This window comes from Neoarius graeffei, chromosome 27 (assembly GCF_027579695.1).
Source record: "Neoarius graeffei isolate fNeoGra1 chromosome 27, fNeoGra1.pri, whole genome shotgun sequence".
Classification (NCBI taxonomy): domain Eukaryota; kingdom Metazoa; phylum Chordata; class Actinopteri; order Siluriformes; family Ariidae; genus Neoarius; species Neoarius graeffei.
Genome location: NC_083595.1, coordinates 31,020,887 through 31,043,835, shown reverse-complemented (window position 1 = coordinate 31,043,835; position 22,949 = coordinate 31,020,887). Strand labels below are relative to the sequence as shown.

At 39.9% G+C, this 22,949-nt stretch overlaps 1 protein-coding gene across 3 annotated transcripts in view; it reads left to right on the top strand.

The window, feature by feature from the left end:
- The window catches only part of polr2m (RNA polymerase II subunit M), a 33,091-nt gene extending 10,904 nt beyond the window's left edge, over positions 1-22,187 (top strand). For 2 of the 3 annotated variants that reach the window (XM_060911434.1, XM_060911436.1), the window contains exon 4: positions 21,567-22,187. In XM_060911434.1, the coding sequence (XP_060767417.1) occupies positions 21,567-21,704 (138 nt within the window). In that variant the 3' untranslated portion in view covers positions 21,705-22,187. The remainder of the gene's footprint in view (positions 1-21,566) is intronic. The other variant, XR_009651731.1, reaches the window with a different exon arrangement.
- The last annotated feature ends 762 nt before the right edge of the window (positions 22,188-22,949 follow it).

Sequence of the window (22,949 nt, the reverse complement as noted above, 5' to 3'; positions counted from 1 at the left end):
TAACACACTTTCAGCAACAGAATTTAAGCCTATATAAACATTGTCTCGCACATCATGCAATGTTGCCAGATACTGCTGACGTTTTCCATTCCAAAATATGTTCAAAACCCGCCAAAATGCACTTGAAACCGCCAATCTGGCAACACTGTGCGCATGCTGCTTCTCTTGAACATAGACATCCGGAAGTAAGGCGGAAGGTAGTTTGTCGATGTCGCCTCAAGACGACGCCAACGATTGGTCAAATTTGCGGGAAAGTTGTGGTGATTGGATATAATTGCAACACCGCCCTGAATTCGCGGGGATTGGTTGAATTTGCGCTGAAGTTGCAAATCGCAACATCCTGGAGGCTCTGTTTTTTTGCTTGGCCGTCTCCTCACTCCCTGTAGCTTTAGGTACTAAAAATCGATCCATTTTGTCTCTCACGTTGCGCCCCCCCGAAGAACTCTGGCGCCCCCCACTTTGAAAAGCCCTGGACTAGGGCATTCCAAGACATTTAAATGTTTCCCTTTAAACCACTCCAGTGTAGCTTTAGCAGTATGTCTAGGGTCATTATCCTGCTGGAATCTGAACCTTCGTCCCAGTCTCAAACCTCTGGGTGACTCAAACAGGTTTTCCTCCAGAATTTAGTGCCATCCATCTTTCCTTCAGTCCTGAGCAGCTTTCCTGTCCCGGCAGATGAAAAACATCCCCACGACATGATGATGCCACCACCATGCTTCACTGTAGGAATGGTGTTCTCAGGGTGATGGGTTTGCACCACACACAGTGTTTCCCATGATGGCCAAAAAGATCCATTTTAGTCTCAGTTGACCAGAGAATCTTCTTCCATGTGTTTGGGGAGTCTGCCACATGCTGTTGGGCAAATTCCAAACGTGTTTCGTTATTATTATTTTTTTTTTCTTTAGGCAAAAAATTTTTTCTGGCTACTCTTCCATAAAGCCCTGCTCTGTGGAGTGTACGTCTTAAAGTGGTCCTATGGACAGATACTCCCATCTCCGTTGTGGACCTTTGCTGCTCCTTCAGTGTTATCTTTGGTGTCTTTGTTGCATCTCTGATTAATGCCCTCTTTGCCCAGTCTGTGAGTTTTGGTGGGCAGCCTTCCCTTTTTTTTTTTTTTTTTTTTAAAAAACCCCCCATATTTACCCAGTTTTATTTACTTTTTTTTATAACCCAACCCTGATCTATACTTCTCCACAACTTTGACCTGTTTGGAGTGCTCCTTGGTTTTCATGTTGTTTGCTTAGTAGTGTTGCAGAGTCAGGGTCCTCCTTCTTTGGTTTATTGACGGATCACGTCTCTTTGGTGCATACCGCCACCTACTGTACAGGAATGTGTAAAGGGACTTAGCAGACTATCATGGCTATCTGAAGTTTAAGAAAAAAAATAAAAAGGATCCTAGATCCTTTTAATTAAACCTGTATCATTAAGATAAATAAATAGGGATTTGATCCTATCTCTCTGCATTCCTTCTTCCTTAAGGATGTTTTCTATTCCATTATCAGCCTCTCTTTCTCTCCATTGCTGTCTGTGTTCTGTGTATTTATTGCAATTAAATAAAACATGAACTACATCTTCTAGAACATGACATTCACTACATTAAACCATTACTCTTCCCTATTAACTGTAGAGTGCCATTAAGACCTGTGTGACCCAATCTTAGTCTACTATATACCACCTCTTCCCTTCTGTTGAGACCTGATATTATCCTTTTCCCCCCAAACATTTTCCTGGATCTCATGATAATGCCTTGCATTGAATTCTACCTTCCATTCATTTCGCCATTTAAGTAGAACTTCTGTTTTTATTTTAGATTTACAGTAGCTTCTCCCTTCCCCATTGAAATATTTCAAATTTCTATCTGTTCTTTTTCCAGCATTTTCTTAGCAATTTTGTCAGCCACTTCATTTCCTTTAATCCCAACATGGGCTGGAACCCAACAAAACTGAACTAATAATCCAAGGTTCTTAAGATTCAATAAAACATGTCTTGCCTCTATTATCAATTGAGTTTCCTGTTTCAAAGCTGAGTAACAATGGCAATGAATCAGTACATATGACAGATCTTAGTGGTTTGACTTCTTCAATCCATCTCAGAGCAGTTATTATTCCCGCTAATTCTATAGAATATATTGACAAAAAGTTGCTAAGCCTATATACATACTTTTTTGTTGAATTTGGGAATATATATATATATATATATATCCCAATTCCACAATGCCCATCTTGTGGATCTTTTGACCCATCTGTAAATACACTATATTGCCAGAAGTATTCGCTCACCTGCCTTGACTCACATATGAGCTTAAGTGACATCCCATTCCTAATCCATAGGGTTCAATATGACGTCGGTCCACCCTTTGCAGCTAGAACAGCTTCAACGCTTCTGGGAAGGCTGTCCACAAGGTTTAGGAGTGTGTTTATGGGAATTTTTGACCATTCTTCCAGAAGCGCATTTGTGAGGTCACACACTGATGTTGGACGAGAAGGCCTGGCTCTCAGTCTCCGCTCTAATTCATCCCAAAGGTGTTCTGTCAGGTTGAGGTCAGGACTCTGTGCAGGCCAGTCAAGTTCATCCACACCAGACTCTGTCATCCATGTCTTTATGGACCTTGCTTTGTGCACTGGTGCACAGTCATGTTGGAAGAGGAAGGGGCCTAGCCTGGGAAATCCCATGCTGCTTTGCACAATCGTTCCGATCTGAAAAGACAGCATGGAAACTATGGTCTAAAGCAGGGGTGCCCACAATATTTTGATTCGCGAGCTGCTTTTAAAATGACCATGTTAATATGATCTACTCGGACTAGGTTGTTACCACTAGGCCTACTATGACTACTAGTACTGCTACTACTACTACTAGGCCTACTACTACTACTACTAATAATAATAATAATAATAATAATAACAACAATAATGACACTTGTTTTGATTTATAAACATTCATATGCAATTTGTTTAATAATATGCAAACATGCATACAAAAAGGTGACTGAAATTTACATTCAAATTATGTTAAATGCATAAGCTTTGTACTCCTAAACGTATTTTTGTTCAAATCACTGTTAATTTTTATAAACCGCAAACTACTAATATGTAAACATGAAACAAGCCCACTGTAAAAAAAAAAAAAAAGGGCTATGTTTAGAAAAAAAAAGTTAAATGCATCCAGACAGGCATTGTAAACCCCAAAACATTTTTGTTCACATCAATTGACTTTTGTATAGCCTGCTAGACAGAGATTTGACATTTACAACAATTTTATATAAAAACATTTTTCCTTCTTTTATATCTTTTTTCTTTTTTTTTTTTTACCGTGGAACTTAGCAACAGCACAACTTTAATACATAGCATACTGATGTAGGCTCTAAATCAGATCTTAATCCGATGATGATCGGCACTGGAGGGAGTCAGAGAGGGCTGCATAGTCCGGACAGTAGCTGCTGGTAGCGAGCCTCAAGCAGGCCTCGAGATGATCGTCGTACGTACTGGAGCGGTATTTGGACTTAATGATCTTCATATGCGAAAAGGCCGACTCGCACAAATAAGTGGAGCCGAACAATGCGGTTAAGGAGGTGGCACATTGCCGCATGTTCGGGTACTTCGCCTCCGTGAGTAAATTCCAAAACGGCCCATGCGCCCTGGACTTCAACTCGATGTCAGACTGCAGCATCAGCATCTCGTCTTCCACGGCAGACGTGTTCAGCTGAAACAGTGCCGCAACTTTTGAGGCGAGGGAATCCACCTCAGTATTTTCCCCGAATGGGTGGCACATGAATGTAGCTAGTGGCTCGAGCAAAGCAAAGTCTTGAGATCGCTTCTCAAACTCTGACTGGAGAATTTCAATCTGCTCAGTGTAGCGCGCACTGTTAAGTTGCGCAAACGCCCTCCCTTGCATCTCCAGCTCCGAGGCGAGGTTTCGGAAGTTTCCTAAATCACGGCGCTGCATCTTTGAAACCAGCAGTTTCATTTTGCTGGTTGTCATGGTAACCTAATGTAACAATTTTTTTGACGCAGCGCTCGACTGACATTTTGCTTCAGGGAAAAAGCGAATTTGTTTACATGTAAAAATGACCACGACGTTTTTTTTTTTAATTTCATAACAAATATATTAATATTTACATATCAATCATGAGATCTGACATCCCTGCCTTCGAGATCAACCGGTCGATCGCGATCGACGTAGTGGGCACCCAGGGTCTAAAGGCTCGCCTGAGTTAGGGAGCCAATCAGAGAGTGGGGAGGGGTGGAAAGACGGTGACGCGTACTACTCGACAAACGGAAGCTTGTAGTTTATTTGGGACTGTTTACGGATCACATTTAACATGGCGGCGAGCGATACGAACCAAACTTTCGATCAAGCTTTAGACACTGTTCTGAATAGTTTAGAGCGAAAGTTTTGTTTTAAAAAAAGAACAGCGTTTGGCGTTACTGTCTTTCTTCGTCGCTCTAACTACGTCACCGGGTACAACTGCCATGATTGGCCATGGGCTACGTATACGCCAAATGATAGACATTCGCAACGTCCAATAAACGGCCGTTGACAATCGTAAACCACACCTCCCCTACGAGAAATTCAATAGGCGGATTCCAGACCATATTTCACTTGTGATATGGTCTGGTGTTAACCAGACTAGAAGGGGCCAGCTCCAAACTGTAAAAACAGTTTGCATGCCTAGGTGCTTGATTTTATACACCTGTGGCCATGGAAGTGATTAGAACACCTGATTCCGATAATTTGGATGGGTGAGCAAATACTTTTGGCAAGATAGCACATTTTAATAAAACCATAATATTTAGATATGAGATGTCTTTGGCTGCATTCTGCAAGGCGTTGTTCATTAGGCTGCTCTGCTTTTTCATTCAGCAGTTCTAACTCAATGGATGGAACAGGCAGCACCCATGGAGGAACTGTACCCAACACAAGTGCAGGGCTCAAGTTCAGATCTTGAATTCCATATTCTGCCCCTATATTGTTAATATGCCATCCAAAACCAGAACTCTTTGAATGGTATTCCCAACACTCATTTAGAACTGATACAGCAAGATTATTTATGCTCCCTTTAAGTCTCACCCAGTACGTTAAGGACAATTTATCAAGTCTTAGTTTAAGTGGGGTTTCTTCAGCTTCTACTAACAGTGCACAGGTAGGAGTTGTTTTGATAGCTTCTATAGCAATCCTTAAACCTTTAAACTGAACTCTATCAAGTTTCCTGAGAGATGTTGCACATGCAGAACTATACACTATGCAACCATAATCTATGGTTGATCTGATTAATGCTTTATAAATATTCATCAGTGATTGTTTGTCTGCACCCCAGTACTGCATCCTCATAAGGCCATTATTAAAAAATGTTCCGTTTCCGGTCCACCGGCCGGGTGAGTGCCGTTTGTGCGGTTGAAATTTTTTTTTTTAACACCGGTTTTTCAACATTTTTTTCGGGTTCGTAAATCTAAAATCGAACTTGACATTTATGCATTCCCAGGGCTTTCCACTAAGGCTCATACTAGCCAGCCATGACAAATAAGTAGCCAGCCGGGGGGGTAAACACAAAATAAACTCCTGTGCACGCAGTTCCCAGGATTAAATGCGTTTTCCACAGACCATTTATTTATTCACTTTACTCAAATACAAAGTAAAATGGCAGTAAATCTTCTTTCTTTTCTTGCGTATTGCATCATGAGGCGTTCCTGGCTTGTAAATCTCTTATTTTCGGTGCATGACACATTCACGCAGCTGAGCATGCTATGAATTAACAACGACAACGGTCTGCAGTGGGGCTACACAATTACACACTCAGCCAACATTTCTCTATTTGTGTATGAAAATACACTCCAACCACTCAGTTTGGGTTCATTTACAACCAACGGCGTCTTTTGATGCCAGCACGTAATTGAACGAGAGAAGACTGGTTTACCGGAGACAAAATGTTATCTCTGCTTCTGTTCCCTCCGACGGCCCCGACACACTACTGCCTCCGCCGAGTGCACGCACACACACCGCATGTTGGGGCCGCGGATGAGTTACTCTCCCTTGATCAACGAAGTCGGCGGGGAATTTGTGGTTATCATCGGTACAAACAGCGCGACTCACAACTTAAATGAGTGTGGTTCAGTTTGACATTATTGTCAGTCCGTTAGATAAACATTTAATTTTATTAAAATCAAAAATTAATATTTAGAGCCTGTGGGCTACAAAAATAAGTCATTAAAGTAGCCGGCTGGACTTAATTGTGTAGTAGTCGGCTGTATGGCCGCAGCCGGCGCTTGTGGAAAGCCCTGCATTCCGCGCAGAATATAGAATTGAATCAGCTCTGCGCATGCGCCGTGCGGCACAAAAAAATGGCAGCCACCATGAAGGAAGGAGATCCGGAGTTTTCAAACATTTGCTTAAGTGTGAAATCGCAAAATGGTATTCTAGCGAACAACAAAATAGTAAAGATTCAGAAAAACAAATCATTCAGTGATCATTTTAATAGTGTAATTTCATCCGAACTAGGCCTAACAGTCAATTTAGAACTACAAAAAGTCCGTGTGTCGGACATTTTAAGTACCTTTGTAAAAGTTTTGCAAATGTTGCAGTCAGCATTTAAAATGCTAACTTAGTTTTTGTACAAGTTTCAGTTAATTAAACTGTCATATTTTAATGTGTCTGCTTTTGTAATAAAAAAGTACTGAAAGAAAAAGCAAACACAGCATTGCGATTTCTTATCCATATATATATATATATATATATATATATATATATATATATATATATATATATATATATATATATATAGATAGTGATTCCACGCTTATGGGTACTGAAATGGGGACATGAACTTACCGTATTTTTCGGACTATAAGTCGCACTTTTTTTCATGGTTCGGCTGGCCATGCGACTTATACTCCGGTGCGACGTATATATGTTTTTGTTTTTTTTTTCACCGCGGAATAACTGGAGCTGATGCTGAGTCTGACGACAGCCACGCAGAAGAAGAGGAAACGGCGCTTCATCTGCCGCTGGAGTTGGCAGAGTTGTTCAGAAGCGACACCGAGGATGAGGAATTCAATGGATTTGCTGATTTGGAGTGAAATCATCAGCTTGATAAACTTGATTGACCTGTGTTTTATTATTAATGATAGGCCTATAGTTATTTAAATAAGTTATGTAGTGATTTTAGGCAGTGCTTAATTTGTGAAGTGGGAGGTCCCGGAACGCAGGAGGTGGGTGGGTCCGGCGACTCAAAAAAAAAAAAGGCGGGGGATGGTTTACTATAACTTTACGCACATGCGCTTATTGTGTGTGTAAAATAATAATAATAATAATAATAATAATAACAGACATTATGATCTTAGAAAACGCTTTAGTGACAAACAGTTACAGACAGTAATATGTCGTGATATTATATTATAAAATATTAATTTTTATTAGTCTATATATTAAATTATATATTACATTTATCTTCTAAAATAACAGACTGTACTCATCACAACCGGTTTATTTCACCATTGGAGATCAGATCACACAAGACATGAGTTAAATGACTCATTTTAAGGATTTAAGTAGGGGATTTAAAAGCGGTTGTTGTTGTTTTTTTTTCTAGACGGTTGTTTTTACTACCGTACCTGTCTTTGGAGATGATATACCTATAGCCTACTTGACCTCTGATTTGATGAAATAAAATTCGACAAAAATGAAGAATGACACTCCTCGATGATGAGTACAGCTTTAATAACAAAGATGAAAGAGCCATGGGGCGATAATAAGCCCTACCGGTAAAAATAATCTAAAAGCAAACTGATTAATGCGTCAGTAATAGGCTACTAATATTAGTTATAATAATAATAATATAGGCTATTAGTAATAACGATAGTGATAGTATTAAAGATAGTAGTAGATATTTAAAATAATCAGACTAGGCTACTTACAGGGCAAAGGGCGCGTTATCACTGCTCAGCTGTTCGTTTATTAAATAAACAATGCAGTCGCGCAGTAACCACGCGCTGCTTATCAGATACAATCACAGATTCTATGGATAGAATAACCCTTCAAAAAAGTGCGACTTATAGTCCGGTGCGACGTATATATGTTTTTTTCGTCTTCATAATGCATTTTTTGGCTGATGCGACTTAAACTCCGGAGCGACGTATAGTCCGGAAAATACGGTATTCACCTAAAACCATTTCTTTTTTTTACCATCAGGTCACAAAACATGTAATCTTTAATGAATGATATGTTAAAAGATAACTTTAATTTTCTGAGATGTAATAAAAACATATTTATATGCCAAAGTCAAGCCTATGAGTTCCAAAATGATGTCTGTCACATTACTTCTGTTACGATTGTCCATCTCGCGTCTGTTACAAATTAATTACAATCTAGCTATATACCATGTTAATCTTATTGAAAGAATGTGTATGTTTATTCTACTACACATGTTTATTAATTATAGTTGCTGAAACATCACCTTCCTATGTTTCAAAAAGTAATTCTACATTGTTAAAATTGAGAATATATATGTCCACAACACTTCTGTTACGTTCTGACTTTGGCATATAAATATGTTTTTATTACATCTCAGAAAATTAAAGTTATCTTTTAACATATCATTCATTAAAGATTACATGTTTTGTGACCTGATGGTAAAAAAAAGAAATGGTTTTAGGTGAATTTTTAAAAATAAGTTCATGTCCCCATTTCAGTACCCATAAGCGTGGAATCACTCATACACACACACACATACATACATACATACATACATACATACATACATACATACATACATACAGGTCCTTCTCAAAAAATTAGCATATTGTGATAAAGTTCATTATTTTCCATAATGTAATGATAAAAATTAAACTTTCATAAATTTTAGATTCATTGCACACCAACTGAAATATTTCAGGTCTTTTATTGTTTTAATACTGATTATTTTGGCATACAGCTCATGAAAACCCAAAATTCCTATCTCAAAAAATTAGCATATCATGAAAAGGTACTCTAAACGAGCTATTAACCTAATCATCTGAATCAACGACTTAACTCTAAACACCTGCAAAAGATTCCTGAGGCTTTTAAAAACTCCCAGTCTGGTTCATTACTCAAAACCGCAATCATGGGTAAGACTGCCGACCTGACTGCTGTCCAGAAGGTCATCATTGACACCCTCAAGCAAGAGGGTAAGACACAGAAAGAAATCTCTGAGCGAATAGGCTGTTCCCAGAGTGCTGTATCAAGGCACCTCAGTGGGACATCTGTGGGAAGGAAAAAGTGTGGCAGGAAACGCTGCACAACCAGAAGAGGTGACCGGACCCTGAGGAAGATTGTGGAGAATGGGCGATTCCAGACCTTGGGGGACCTGTGGAAGCAGTGGACTGAGTCTGGAGTAGAAACATCCAGAGCCACCGTGCACAGGCGTGTGCAGGAAATGGGCTACAGGTGCCGCATTCCCCAGGTCAAGCCACTTTTGAACCAGAAACAGCGGCAGAAGCGCCTGACCTGGGCTACAGAGAAGCAGCACTGGACTGTTGCTCAGTGGTCCAAAGTACTTTTTTCGGATGAAAGCAAATTTTGCATGTCATTCGGAAATCAAGGTGCCAGAGTCTGGAGGAAGACTGGGGAGAAGGAAATGCCAAAATGCCTGAAGTCCAATGTCAAGTACCCACAGTCAGTGATGGTCTGGGGTGCCATGTCAGCTGCTGGTGTTGGTCCACTGTGTTTTATCAAAGGCAGGGTCAATGCAGCTAGCTATCAGGAGATTTTGGAGCACTTCATGTTTCCATCTGCTGAAAAGCTTTATGGAGATGAAGATTTCATTTTTCAGCACGACCTGGCACCTGCTCACAGTGCCAAAACCACTGGTAAATGGTTTACTGACCATGGTATTACTGTGCTCAATTGGCCTGCCAACTCTCCTGACCTCAACCCCATAGAGAATCTGTGGGGTATTGTGAAGAGGAAGTTGAGAGACACCAGACCCAACACTGTGGATGAGCTTAAGGCCGCTATCGAAGCATCCTGGGCCTCCATAAGACCACAGGCTCCAAGTGCCACAGGCTGATCGCCTCCATGCCACGTCGCATTGAAGCAGTCATTTCTGCCAAAGGATTCCCGACCAAGTATTGAGTGCATAACTGAACATAATTATTTGAAGGTTGACTTTTTTTGTATTAAAAACACTTTTTTTTTTTTTTATTGGTCAGATGAAATATGCTAATTTTTTGAGATAGGGATTTTTGGTTTTCCTTTACTTTTTTGCCAAAATCATCAATATTAAAACAATAAAAGGCTTGAACTACTTCAGTTGTGTGTAATGAATCTAAAATATATTAAAGTCTAATGTTTATGAGTACATTACAGAAAATAATGAACTTTATCACAATATGCTAATTTTTTGAGAAGGACCTGTGTGTGTATGTATGTGTGTGTATGTATGTATGTGTGTATATATATATATATATATATATATATATATATATATATATATCCCTCCCTCCCGACTGAACATTTTTTTGCTCACCCGGTGGACAGGAAACGGATTTTTTTTAAGGATGGCCTAAGATTCAATACTTTTTTACACTTAGTTTCTACATGTGCCATATGCTGTTTCCATGTCATTCTTTCATCCATGAACATTCCAAGATATTTACTCTTTCAAGTGGTTGGTTGTACAACGTTATTTTGAAGTTCTCTGGGATCTTCTTTCTGGTAAAAAAAAAAAAAACCTTAGTGTTTGGTAAAGAGAATTTAAATCCCCAATCTATTCCCCATTGTTCTAATATCTGCATTTCTTTTTGTGTGCTATCTATTATATATGGGACATTACGTCCCCTTTTCCATACAACAGCATCATCTGCATACAATAGTTCATCTCCTTTCTCAAATATGTCATTAATCATTATATTAAATAGAACAGGGCTTATAATGCTCCCCTGGGGGATTCTACTTTCTACCATATATTCTTCTTCTGACAATCTATTGCCTACTCTTACCCTCAAAGTATGATGTGTCAAAAAATCTAAAATGAAATTGAACATTCTCCCATTTATCCCAATTTTCTCCAACTTAATTAATAGGCCCTCTCTCCACATGGTGTCAAGCTTTTTCAATATCCAGAAAAACAGCTGCCATCACCTCCTTCATAACTAAAGACTTTTCAACCTCATTACAAAGTTTAACAAGAGCATCAGTGGTTGATTTACTCCTTCTAAATCCTGTTTGATAGCTTTTAAGCAAGCATTTATTTTCTAAGAAATAATTCAGACGACCCACTACCAATTTTTCCATGAACTTTCCTAGGTGTGAAGTTAAAGGAACAGTCCACCGTACTTCCATAATGAAATATGCTCTTATCTGAATTGAGACGAGCTGCTCTGTACCTGTCCGAGCTTTGCGCGACCTCCCAGTCAGTCAGACGCAGTCAGACGCGCTGTCACTCCTGTTAGCAATGTAGCTAGGCTCAGTATGGCCAATGGTATTTTTTGGGGCTGTAGTTAGATGCGACCAAACTCTTCCGCGTTTTTCCTGTTTACATAGGTTTATATGACCAGTGATATGAAACAAGTTCAATTACACAAATTGAAACGTAGCAATTTTCTATGCTATGGAAAGTCCACACTATAATGACAGGCGTACTAACACCTTCTGCGCGCTTCAGCAGCGCATTGATATCTGAGCTCCGTATCAATGCGCTGCCGAAGCGCGCAGAAGGTGTTAGTACGCCTGTCATTATAGTGCGGACTTTCCATAGCATAGAAAATCGCTACGTTTCAATTTGTGTAACTGAACTTGTTTCATATCACTGGTCATATAAACCTATGTAAACGGGAAAAACGCGGAAGAGTTTGGTCGCATCTAACTACAGCCCCAAAAAATACCGTTGGCCATGCTGAGCCTAGCTATATTGCTAACAGGAGTGACAGCACGTCTGACTGACTGGGAGGTCGCGCAAAGCTCGGATAGGTACGGAGCAGCTCGTCTCAATTCAGATAAGAGCATATTTCATTATGGAAATACGGTGGACTGTTCCTTTAAAGCTATGGGCCTGTAATTACCTGGGTTACTCGGATCTTTCCCTGGCTTAGGAAATGGAAGAATTGTTGCCTTTTCCCATGTTTTAGGTAATTTTCCTTCTTTCCAAATTTGATTAAATAACTATCTTTTCCAGTACTTCCACAGGTAGTTTTCTAAACGTAGCATAACACCAAATTATCACTTCCTGGTGAGGAGTATGCTGTATTAGCTACTGCCATTTTCAATTCTGACATGTATTAAATTCATTATCAAGTATTGACCCTGTTTCAGGTTTAACATTTAGGATACCTTCATTCGCCTTTTAATATATCCTCTTTCCTTTTTTTAAAACAATCGTCTAAATGATCACCTTTATGAATATCTGCAAATATTTTACCCAACATATTAGCCTTTTCCTTATCTGATACAGCTTTGAAATTCTTATCAATTAGTACAGGAATACTTGCAGGCTTATATCTACCCGACATCTTTTTGACCATCATCCACATCTTATCTAAGGTTGTTTCCCTTCCAACTGTAGAGCAAAACTGTCTCCAAGATTCCCTTTTTACCTCTTTTAATTACTTTCCTCGCTAGAGCCTTTTTGCTTTGGTATTCCACAAGGTTATCTCTAGTTAATGTTTTACGCAGTTTTTTAAAAGCTTTATTTCGGTCTTTAATAACTTCTTTACATTTATCATTCCACCATGGAACATTCACTCTCTTCTTCTGACTCTTACTAATAGGAATGCTCTGACGAGCTGCAGTAAGAATGAGGATGCTTAGGTTATTCATCTGCTCTGTAGTTTGATCAATTTTTTTGGAACATTTTTCATTTCTTCATTGCAACTTTTTAAAAATTTCTCCCAGTCTGCTTTCATAAAATGCCATTTATGATGAATGTAACTTTCTTCAGTCTTCATTTCAACTTCAATTTTACAAGAGATAGGAAAATGATCACTACCAATGCTTGTTTTCTGGTCTACCTCCCATTCACATTTACTGGCTAATTTCCTATCAACTAAAGTCAGGTCAATACATGAGGTTTCATTCTTGTGTATATATATATATATTCATCTGTGTACCGACATACTAGCATTCTTTCATTTATCATTTCTTGAACAGTCTCCGGGCAGCACGGTGGTGTAGTGGTTAGCGCTGTCGCCTCACAGCAAGAAGGTCCTGGGTTCGAGCCCCGGGGCCGGCGAGGGCCTTTCTGTGCGGAGTTTGCATGTTCTCCCCGTGTCCGTGTGGGTTTCCTCCGGGTGCTCCGGTTTCCCCCACAGTCCAAAGACATGCAGGTTAGGTTAACTGGTGACTCTAAATTGACCGTAGGTGTGAATGTGAGTGTGAATGGTTGTCTGTGTCTATGTGTCAGCCCTGTGATGACCTGGTGACTTGTCCAGGGTGTACCCCGCCTTTCGCCCGTAGTCAGCTGGGATAGGCTCCAGCTTGCCTGCGACCCTGTAGAAGGATAAAGCGGCTAGAGATAATGAGATGAGATGAGATGAACAGTCTCCCCATTTAGATCTGTGTGTTTACTTCCCCTTAAGCTATTATGGGCATTAAAATCCCCGCACCATATCTCTCTATGAGATAATGTTTCTCAACAGTTCATTTGTTAAAGCTTTACATGGGTTATAGTAATTAACAATTATGTATTTACCATTATCTCCATTAAAAAATTTCAGTCACAATACATTCATGTTCCTCAGCTTTACTCAAATGTCTGTATGACACTCCTTCTCTGACAAACATCATACACCCTCCTCCTCTATCTTTCCCCCTGTCATATCTAATGTTGTTCTAACCTTTTAAGACAAAATCCAAATGTGGTTTTAACCATGTTTCCTGTATACAGAACATCTGGTTTACTATTTAATTCATGCACATACCTTTTAAACTCTTGTCCATTTGCAATCAGACTTCTTGCATTCCACTGAAGAATGATTTAACACCATTAGACATTTAACCAACTTGAGATTCTCCATATTTAACATTTCATGAATTTCATCAGCTTTGGTTGTGGTACCCAAAAATTCCTTTGCGGTTTCCACAACTGATCTAATTCTGTCACTCTTCCTAGAGTGCTGTATTGTGACATTAACTATAAAACAGATAAATGCTATAAATTTCATTTTTCTTGATCAGTAGAGTCTCTTTTGAAATTCTTGTTTTGCATTCACAACATTTCTATCACTGGGTTAGACCTTGGCAGGCCTACCTTTGTCTGATATATATGGTTCCCACCATTCTGTCTTGGAGTCCAAGAATTTTGCTCTGTTAGAGATGCAAATCTGTATAAGAACGTCTGTCTTATTTTTATTTATCTCCTTTAGTGCATTAGCATATATGACACCTGATGAGTTCGTATGTATTTCTGAACTTCCTTTGCCTCCTTCTGTCTCTCACACCGTCCATAGGCAGCACTATGCTGACCTCCACAGTTGCAACTAGGGCTGCGTACCGGTACTGTACCGTGAAAATCGATTCGGTACAGGTCCAAAATACCAGATCATGAAGTACCAGTACTGTACCGATATAAATTTACACCAAGTATCTGCTTATTTTGTGACTGAAGATGCGTAAATCCTACCACAAAGACGAAAATTTAGCACTGGAAAAGACGTAAAATGCCGCGCTGAAACTCGAAATCAGAGCCATCTTTGATTTGAGATCCTCTCGCCACAGTCTCACGAAACATTGCGAGAGCTTGGCTGATCCAGCGTTCTGATTGGTCAAAAAGACTCAAAAGCAGGTCAGGCATTTTTTCTTTGCTGGCATTGGCAGCCTTTGTTGCTTCATGTAATTTTGCCGCGCAAGTTAAAGGCCGCAGACTGCACGTAGTCTGTAGTACTCAAGTGGTCACTTCTCGCTGTGAGACAACTTATGACTTTTTGTCCCAAGTTGTCTCCATTAAACAGTTGTCTCCATTAAAAATTTCAGTCACAATACATTCATGTTCCTCAGCTGTACTCAAATGTCTGTATGACACTCCTTCTCTGACAAACATCATACACCCTCCTCCTCTATCTTTCCCCGTCATATCTAATGTTGTTCTAACCTTTTAAGACAAAATCCAAATGTGGTTTTAACCATGTTTCCTGTATACAGAGCATCTCATCTCATTATCTCTAGCCGCTTTATCCTTCTACAGGGTCGCAGGCAAGCTGGAGCCTATCCCAGCTGACTACGGGCGAAAGGCGGGGTACACCCTGGACAAGTCGCCAGGTCATCACAGGGCTGACACATAGACACAGACAACCATTCACACTCACATTCACACCTACGGTCAATTTAGAGTCACCAGTTAACCTAACCTGCATGTCTTTGGACTGTGGGGGAAACCGGAGCACCCGGAGGAAACCCACACGGACACGGGGAGAACATGCAAACTCCGCACAGAAAGGCCCTCGTCGGTCACGGGGCTCGAACCCGGACCTTCTTGCTGTGAGGCGACAGCGCTAACCACTACACCACCGTGCCGCCCCATACAGAACATCTGGTTTACTATTTAATAAGGTGACTGAGAAGTGAGGTAGGAAACCTAGTTATGTTCGGTTTTCTTTGAATAAAGATACTGACAAGTTGTCAACAGTTTATTAATGTTTCTGTCATTATTGAAGAAGTTCAGAAGAATTTGTCAAATTGTACAGGTACAGGTCCGGACCTGTACCTAAACCTCTGTACCTGTACCTGATGTTACGTTTAGGTACGCAGCCCTAGTTGCAACATTTTAACTGAACATTCTCCCCACATTTCCCAGACTCATGTTCACCTCCACATTTTGCACATCTAAGTTTACCTCTACATTGTGCTGCTACATGGCCAAAACGTTGACATTTAAAACATCGTATTGGAGGGGGAATGAATTCTCGCACTGGGTGGCTAATACCGTAAAACCCATTTGGACTTTGGCAGGCATTTCATTCTTAAAAAAAGAGTAAAACTGACAAACACTTTTTTTTTTCTTTGCCTTTAGTCAAGCGTTTTGCATCGACTATTTCTCCCCCTTTCAGATTGTTCTTGACCTCATCAATGGACACTGAAACTGGAATCCCAGTTATAACTCTTCTCTTCTTTGCCACTATTCCTGGGATGTGTGATGTTCTTTTAGAACGATTTAATGTAGTCTTCTTTTAAGATCTTATCTCGCTGAGCTTCAGACAGTGCAAAAATCAGTAGCCTACCATTTCCCATAAATCGAGCATGATTAATTTTACCTATTTCTTTTTCTATTGCTTTGGTAACATGAACGGGTGTAGATCTGGCCCTCCTTGTTGATCAAACACTATGATTACTTTCCAAAGCTCTTTGTCTGGCTCCTTGGCTCTAGTTCTTAATTCAGGTTTGCTCCTTTTAACAGGGTCTACGGATTCATTGCTGCTGTTAGAATCTGATCTTGGTCTCACTTGTTTTTTCCTCATTTCCTCCCAAAACATTTCATCATTATCCAAACCATAATGAGCTCTTGTATTACTGCCATCTGATTCCTCTGCCATTGCCCACTTTACATTCACTGTACAGTAGTTTACTTTCAAACCTTCCGCGCTCCTGCTTCTCTCTCCAACCGTAAGCCGATCTCCTTTCTCTGCCTGACAGCTCAGCTTCACCATCTCTACCGTCAGGGTCCTTCCAGAACAGGTTGATTTATACAGACATCATGTGACCCTTTGATTGCACACAGGTGGATCTTAATCAACTATGTGACTTATGACGTGAATTGGTTGGACCAGCTCTTATTTAGGGGTTTCATACAAAAAGGGGTGAATACTTATGCACACTCCAGATTTCTGTTTTTTTTCATCTTATTGTTTGTGTCACAATAAAAATACAATTTACACCTTTAAAGTGGTAGGCATGTTGTGTAAATCAAATGGTGCTAACCCTCCAAAAAATCCATTTTAATTCCAGCTTGTAATGCGACAAAACAGGACAAACACCAAGGGGGATGAATACTTTTGCAAGGCACTGTAGGTTCGTAAGCATTGCTGAGTTCACTTTTTGAGGATTTGTTTAAGGCTTATGTTATAATCAGGACATGATGAAGATTTTTTAAAATTCTCTCTCATTGTATAAGACAGAAGGGGCATCGGTGGGGTCAAGTGTTTTGATTGTTGTACGTTTAATTTTTAAACTTGGATGTTATCAACTTTACGTGTGACGCAGTCATAAAATATTGTGAAATCTGAAGTGTCCATCTGCCAGCTTACCTTAAAGGGGAAGAAAGGGCAATATATACGGTTGCTGATGTGACAAAGTAACGTATTCTATCAAATTTATGTACTAGAAAACAACTAAATATTTTGGTAATTGTAAATATAATAGTCGGTACGCTAAACCGCACAAGAGTCGCCATTTTTAAAAGACTGTGACGTCAGCCCTACCCACTGCACTAGGAGAGAAGCGTGTAATTATGGCGTCGGGCGCATCAAGTGAAAGCGACAGCTCTGTCGAATCATACGAAGAGATCCTGCAAGACACACTGCAAGCAGGCTATGGCTTAGAAGGGTACCAGTTTGAACCTAGGAGAGGTACTCTCGACTCCGGTGATGACGAAAGAAGAGAAGAAAGCTCGAACTCGCTTGGTGTTTTTCAGCGGAAATGAGTGAAAAGACACGTCTGGAGGATCGTTATGCTTTCCATCGGTCCTGTTATTACACCCGAAAGCAACACACTGTGGCATTGTGTAGCCGATCACTTACAATTCATCCTACTTTCCGATTCACACGTGCTAGTCCCAACCTCAATGAGCCAACACAACTGGGCACATACATACGTCATGAGTGTTACGCAGAGAAAATGAACGTGCATTCTGATTGGATAAAATTAATATCATGGCGGGCTGTTCAAATTGCAGAAATAGTTTGCTCGAGCTATTTTCAAAACACTATAACTTTCCAACCTTAGAACAAAAAACTTTTGTAAGTCTTGAATAAGGTTCGTTAATGTGTGTTTTATTGTTATATTTACTCTATATATTGCCCTCTGTTCCCCTTTAATTTGCTGCATATACATCTTTTATAATGTAGTTATGGAATTGAAAGCTCGTGAGCGTGTACTGGTGGTCCATTTGGATTCAGAACTGCTATAAGCGCCACTCTGATTCGTCTCCTTTGCAAAGCCTGTATGTGAGCCAAAAGAATGGTGTTCATGCCCTTAAAGTAAAGTGGGAATCAAATTTACAGTTGCAATTCTGTTGAAACACTGTGTACTCTCTAAATGTCATGAATGTGCTGTTGGTTTAAAAAAACAACAACAAAGTAATAAACTAATAGCAAAGTAAGGATTTAAAAACCACAGGAACAATCTTGGCCATAATCTTCAGCCCATAATGAGAACTGAGGATCTCTGTAGTCTAAATACAGTCACATAAAGCCCCTGTAACACTGGAAGCATTGATTTTTACAAATTACCTAGTAGTCAAGCACCAATCACAAAAGCCTTTTTATATTTCCCATGCTTGATTATCTGTTTGCACAGGTATGCTATTAATATGCTACTTACAGTATTTACTGTTGGGGCCCTTTAACCCTCTGGGGTCTGAGGGTATTTTCTGGCACTCTTAATTATTTTGGCATGCTCTGATTTTGTCAATTTTAACAAATCTAAGCAGTATTTTCAAAGTCATATGAGTTTTTTTTTTTTTGTATTCAGCACAATTACGGCTACAATAATATCTATGTAGTATGTATGTCATGATTGTACTTAAAAAAAAAAAACAGATAAGGCCACACCAATTTAATTACCGTATTTTCTGGACTATAGAGCGCACCTGTATATAAGCCGCATCCGCTCTATTTTTTAAAAAAATTTTTAAAAAAGATATACAAGCCGCACCGGGCTATAAGCTGCAGATATCTATGTTGAAAAATGAGATATTTACTGCATGTACAGAACGATTTTGTACTGTAAATGTACATGTATGTACCTGAACAGATTCTTTCCGAACAGTGCCTTTTAACACGGCAGCAACTTTGCTGATTAAAACGGAACAGAACCAAGAGAAAATAACCGGTATTTATTTACCTTCATTTCTCCTGTGTTTGAAACCACAAGTCACTTTAATCATCTTCGCTGGATTTGAAAATAATTACCAGTTAGTAATTTGTCGTGTGTGTTCTATCTGCTAAAGATCTGCTAATTCTTCTTTGCATCGATTTTTCGTCGATCTTATTTTTGATTCTACTTCCGGTTAGAGCGCCCCTAGCGGTGGAAGAAAAATCCACAGAATAGCCGCACCTTTGTATAAGCCGCATGGTTCAAAACCTAGAAAAAAAGTAGCGGCTTATAGTCCAGAAAATACGGTAGTTGGTTCTCGGATTTTTTCAGGAAAACTATGAAGCAAGCGGGCGAAATAAAAATAAAATTAAAAAAATGCTCTGGGGGGTGTCGTGGCTCAGGTGGATAAGGCGCCATACCATAAATCCGGGGACCCGGGTTCGATTCTGGCCCGAGGTCATTTCCCGATCCCTCCCCGTCTCTCTGTCCCGCTCATTTCCTGTCTCTACACTGTCCTATCCAATAAAGGTGAAAAAAGTCCAAAAAAAATCTTAAAAAATAAAAAATGCTCTGATGGTAAAATTAGTGGTGGAAATCGACCAAACAATACAGGCAAACCAGTAAACAGAATTTCAACACACCTGTCAAAGATTTTACGCTTCTGTTCGCTGAATATCCTAACAATCACAAACACAGGCTTTACAGGACTTCCCTCCACAGGCATGTTTCTTCCACAAGTCTGTATTGAAAGTGAAAGGGGCGATTTGATTGGTTTTCAACGTCACGTGACCTTTTCTGTTGGCGGGAGTTTGATTTTTTTTTTTTTTTCGTTTTGCATTTTCTTTAAGCGGCGATTCCAAGAACCAACTAATTGAATTGGTGTGGCCTAAATGAAGATGTTGTAAAAAGCAGTTTTAGAACTGTGTTGGAATGTGTGAAAAAAGCATGACCTTACCCATTGTAATGAACCGTTTTGGTCACTTGAGGCGATTCTGTTCAGTTTTAGGAATGTATCATTTTGTATTTGCACAAAAACTTCAATCTGCTCCATTAATTTGGACAATTAACTGGCCATCAAGTGTGAATGGTTGTCTGTGTCTATGTGTCAGCCCTGTGATGACTTGGCGACTTGTCCAGGGTGTACCCCGCCTTTCGCCCGTAGTCAGCTGGGATAGGCTCCAGCTTGCCTGCGACCCTGTAGAAGGATAAAGCAGCTAGAGATGATGAGATGAGAACTGGCCATCAAAAATTTATGTCCTGTTTTGGGATAAAGGGTTGGCAGTGGGAGGGGCATTCAATGAAAAGGGTAAAAATTTCCATTCATTCAATGAGAAGAGTGAAACCCCCTCCCACTACCAACTGTTAATCCCATCAGATTAACTCTTACTCCCATCAGGTCAGGTCACAATGGGTAATGTAATGTTTTTTCCACTCATTCCAACACTGTTCTAAAATGCTTTTTACAACACCTTCATTTATCTGGTATTTGACTTTATTCAGTGGGTCTTGAAATTTACTATTTTACTCAGTTCAGAGCCACAACCAACTCTGTTACACAATTACTCTGTAATTTTACTCCAACTCCAAATTTTACTCTCTCAACTCAGAATGGAGCAAAACGAACTATTTTTGAGGAAAATACTTTTAACTCTGGATAAATTGCTCAGTTATTTTTCCTGTGTATGCACTACAGTGCACGCATATCAACCGATCTGCTCATCAGAAATAGAATAAATATTTACACTTACTTGAGTTGAGCTTCAGCTGGATCGAGTCGAAGTTTAAAAAAAAAAAGCCACCGCTCATCATCAGTGTCGCAGTTCTCAAGATTGAATTGAATTGCTGTCCTGAACCATGAATTGATTCACTGTCCTGAAATTGAATCGCTGTCCTGATGAATTGAATCGCTGTCCTGAAATTGAATTGCTGTCCTGAATCATGAATTGAATCGCTGTCCTGAAATTGAATTGCTGTCCTTAATCATGAAATGAATCATGAATTGACTCTGTGTCCTGAATCATCTGAAGCGCATAAAATCCGCATGCTATCTTGCAACAGGTTTTACCTCCAAATGGTCTAAACTATGGCTGACAGATTTTATCCTGTCTATGGTGGGTGTTCCCACCATGAAAGAGAAACCAATCGAAACCGAAAGAGTGAAAGTGATTATCATGTCTATCATGTGAATAGTCTTTTATGAATGCGGAAGTGGGCTCCGACTCCGGTGTGACTGAGTAAGATGATGAGTTTTATGTTTCATCTTATTTAGGTCATTTAAAAAAAAACTATATTTGTCAGTGGGCACATAGGAAAGTGTAAAGTATAATGTTTGTCAATATGTTTATCATGCTTGTATGATGGGAAACACTCATTAAGAAATTTATCTAAATACATGACCTATTCATTCTAAACCTGTCGAGCTTCGCTGGTGAAGCTCTCGACCCCAGAGGGTTAATAGCTGTGCACTTGGACTCTCTTAGGCATTTTATCTCCCCTCCACATCACTTTTGCTCAAGTGTCTGCCAAATTATTGAATGCACATCTGTATTTATGTTTCCCCCAACATCTTTCAGGAGGTCCAAGCCAAATTAGCTGCCCAGAAGCTGACCGAGGGTCTGACCGTCAGTATGAACAGCTATAATCCTGAGGGGGGCGCTCTGACTGCATACAGAGAAGTGCATGACGATGGGGCCATCTCAGAGGAAGACTGACCCAGGAGACTGATCCTGTCTTAGCCTTCGGACAGACACGTGAAGCTGTAGGATCAGCTTCTTTTAATAGTATTGTCTCAGGTACTTCCTTAAGTCGAATTATTCTGAGGCTCTTAACGATGCTGTTCTGCAGATCATACTGCAAGGTACCCGGTTCCAAAAACAATAGCTGCTACCGGGAATGCGCTTTGAATAAAGCACTAGTACAGTCCTTCTCAAATCCAGTTCTGGGACTCTGAGTGCTAAATGTTTGTGTGTTCCTTGCTATAACACCTAATTTAGCCTGACAGGACTTTATTAAACCCTACGTGATGTGTTCTACAGAAGCAGCCGTCCAGGAATGACACCTCTGGGACTGAGAAGAACTTCACAACTATGACTTGGTTTCAGAAATATGGAAACGCATGAATAAATTGTTGCATAATATATTTTTTGTAAGTCCTGTTTTGCAGCGTGAAATAAAAAATAATGTTGACAGCTTAAGTCTGTGATCTGGTGTCAGTTTTTACCAGCATTAAAAAAAAAAAAGCTTGAAACTTTAAATGTGGAAGCACTTATTGTTATGACATATGAGTGCAACAACTGCTTGAAAGAAGTTTCTCTTTCTCTGGAATTGTTTGGTTAACCTCGACCCCACTTTGGTTCGATTCGAGTCAGCCATCTTTAAAGTGTGTGATGTTATCAATGCAGAAATCTGTGCCATGCCTCTCATGATTAATATATGCAGTGTGAAATACTGAAGCTTGAAAAATTTGGCCCAATTTCTTGAGTACATCTGGAATGCATTTAGCTCATGTTACAGCAGAGAATGGCAGCGCATGATGGGATGGCAGCAGACAGACATGACATACAGCAAATACAATCCTCTTGCTTAATGTGCAGATAAGAAACGCCAATAACCTCAAAGCCCTCCAGCTTTCATTCACAGTAAATCTCTCCAGCTCTCTAAATGTCAGAGGTATGTTCTTTTAAATAGGATTCAGTCCGGTGCGATGCTCGGTGATAACCTTTGCTGATTGCTGCCCCATGTGATGATGGGAACCTGGCGCATCTGGCACATTTGTGTTCATAACTGTGAGTATGACGAGCTCCAGAGTGCAGACGTCTGATAATAAATATGCCATACATGTCCAGGAAGGATCTTCTCTCTGCTGGTGTTAATTAAAGTCCACCTTGCTTGGAGGCTGTTACCAATTACCAATTAAAGGTTGTTTGACATCAGCATTGTCCACGGTCGCTCACGTA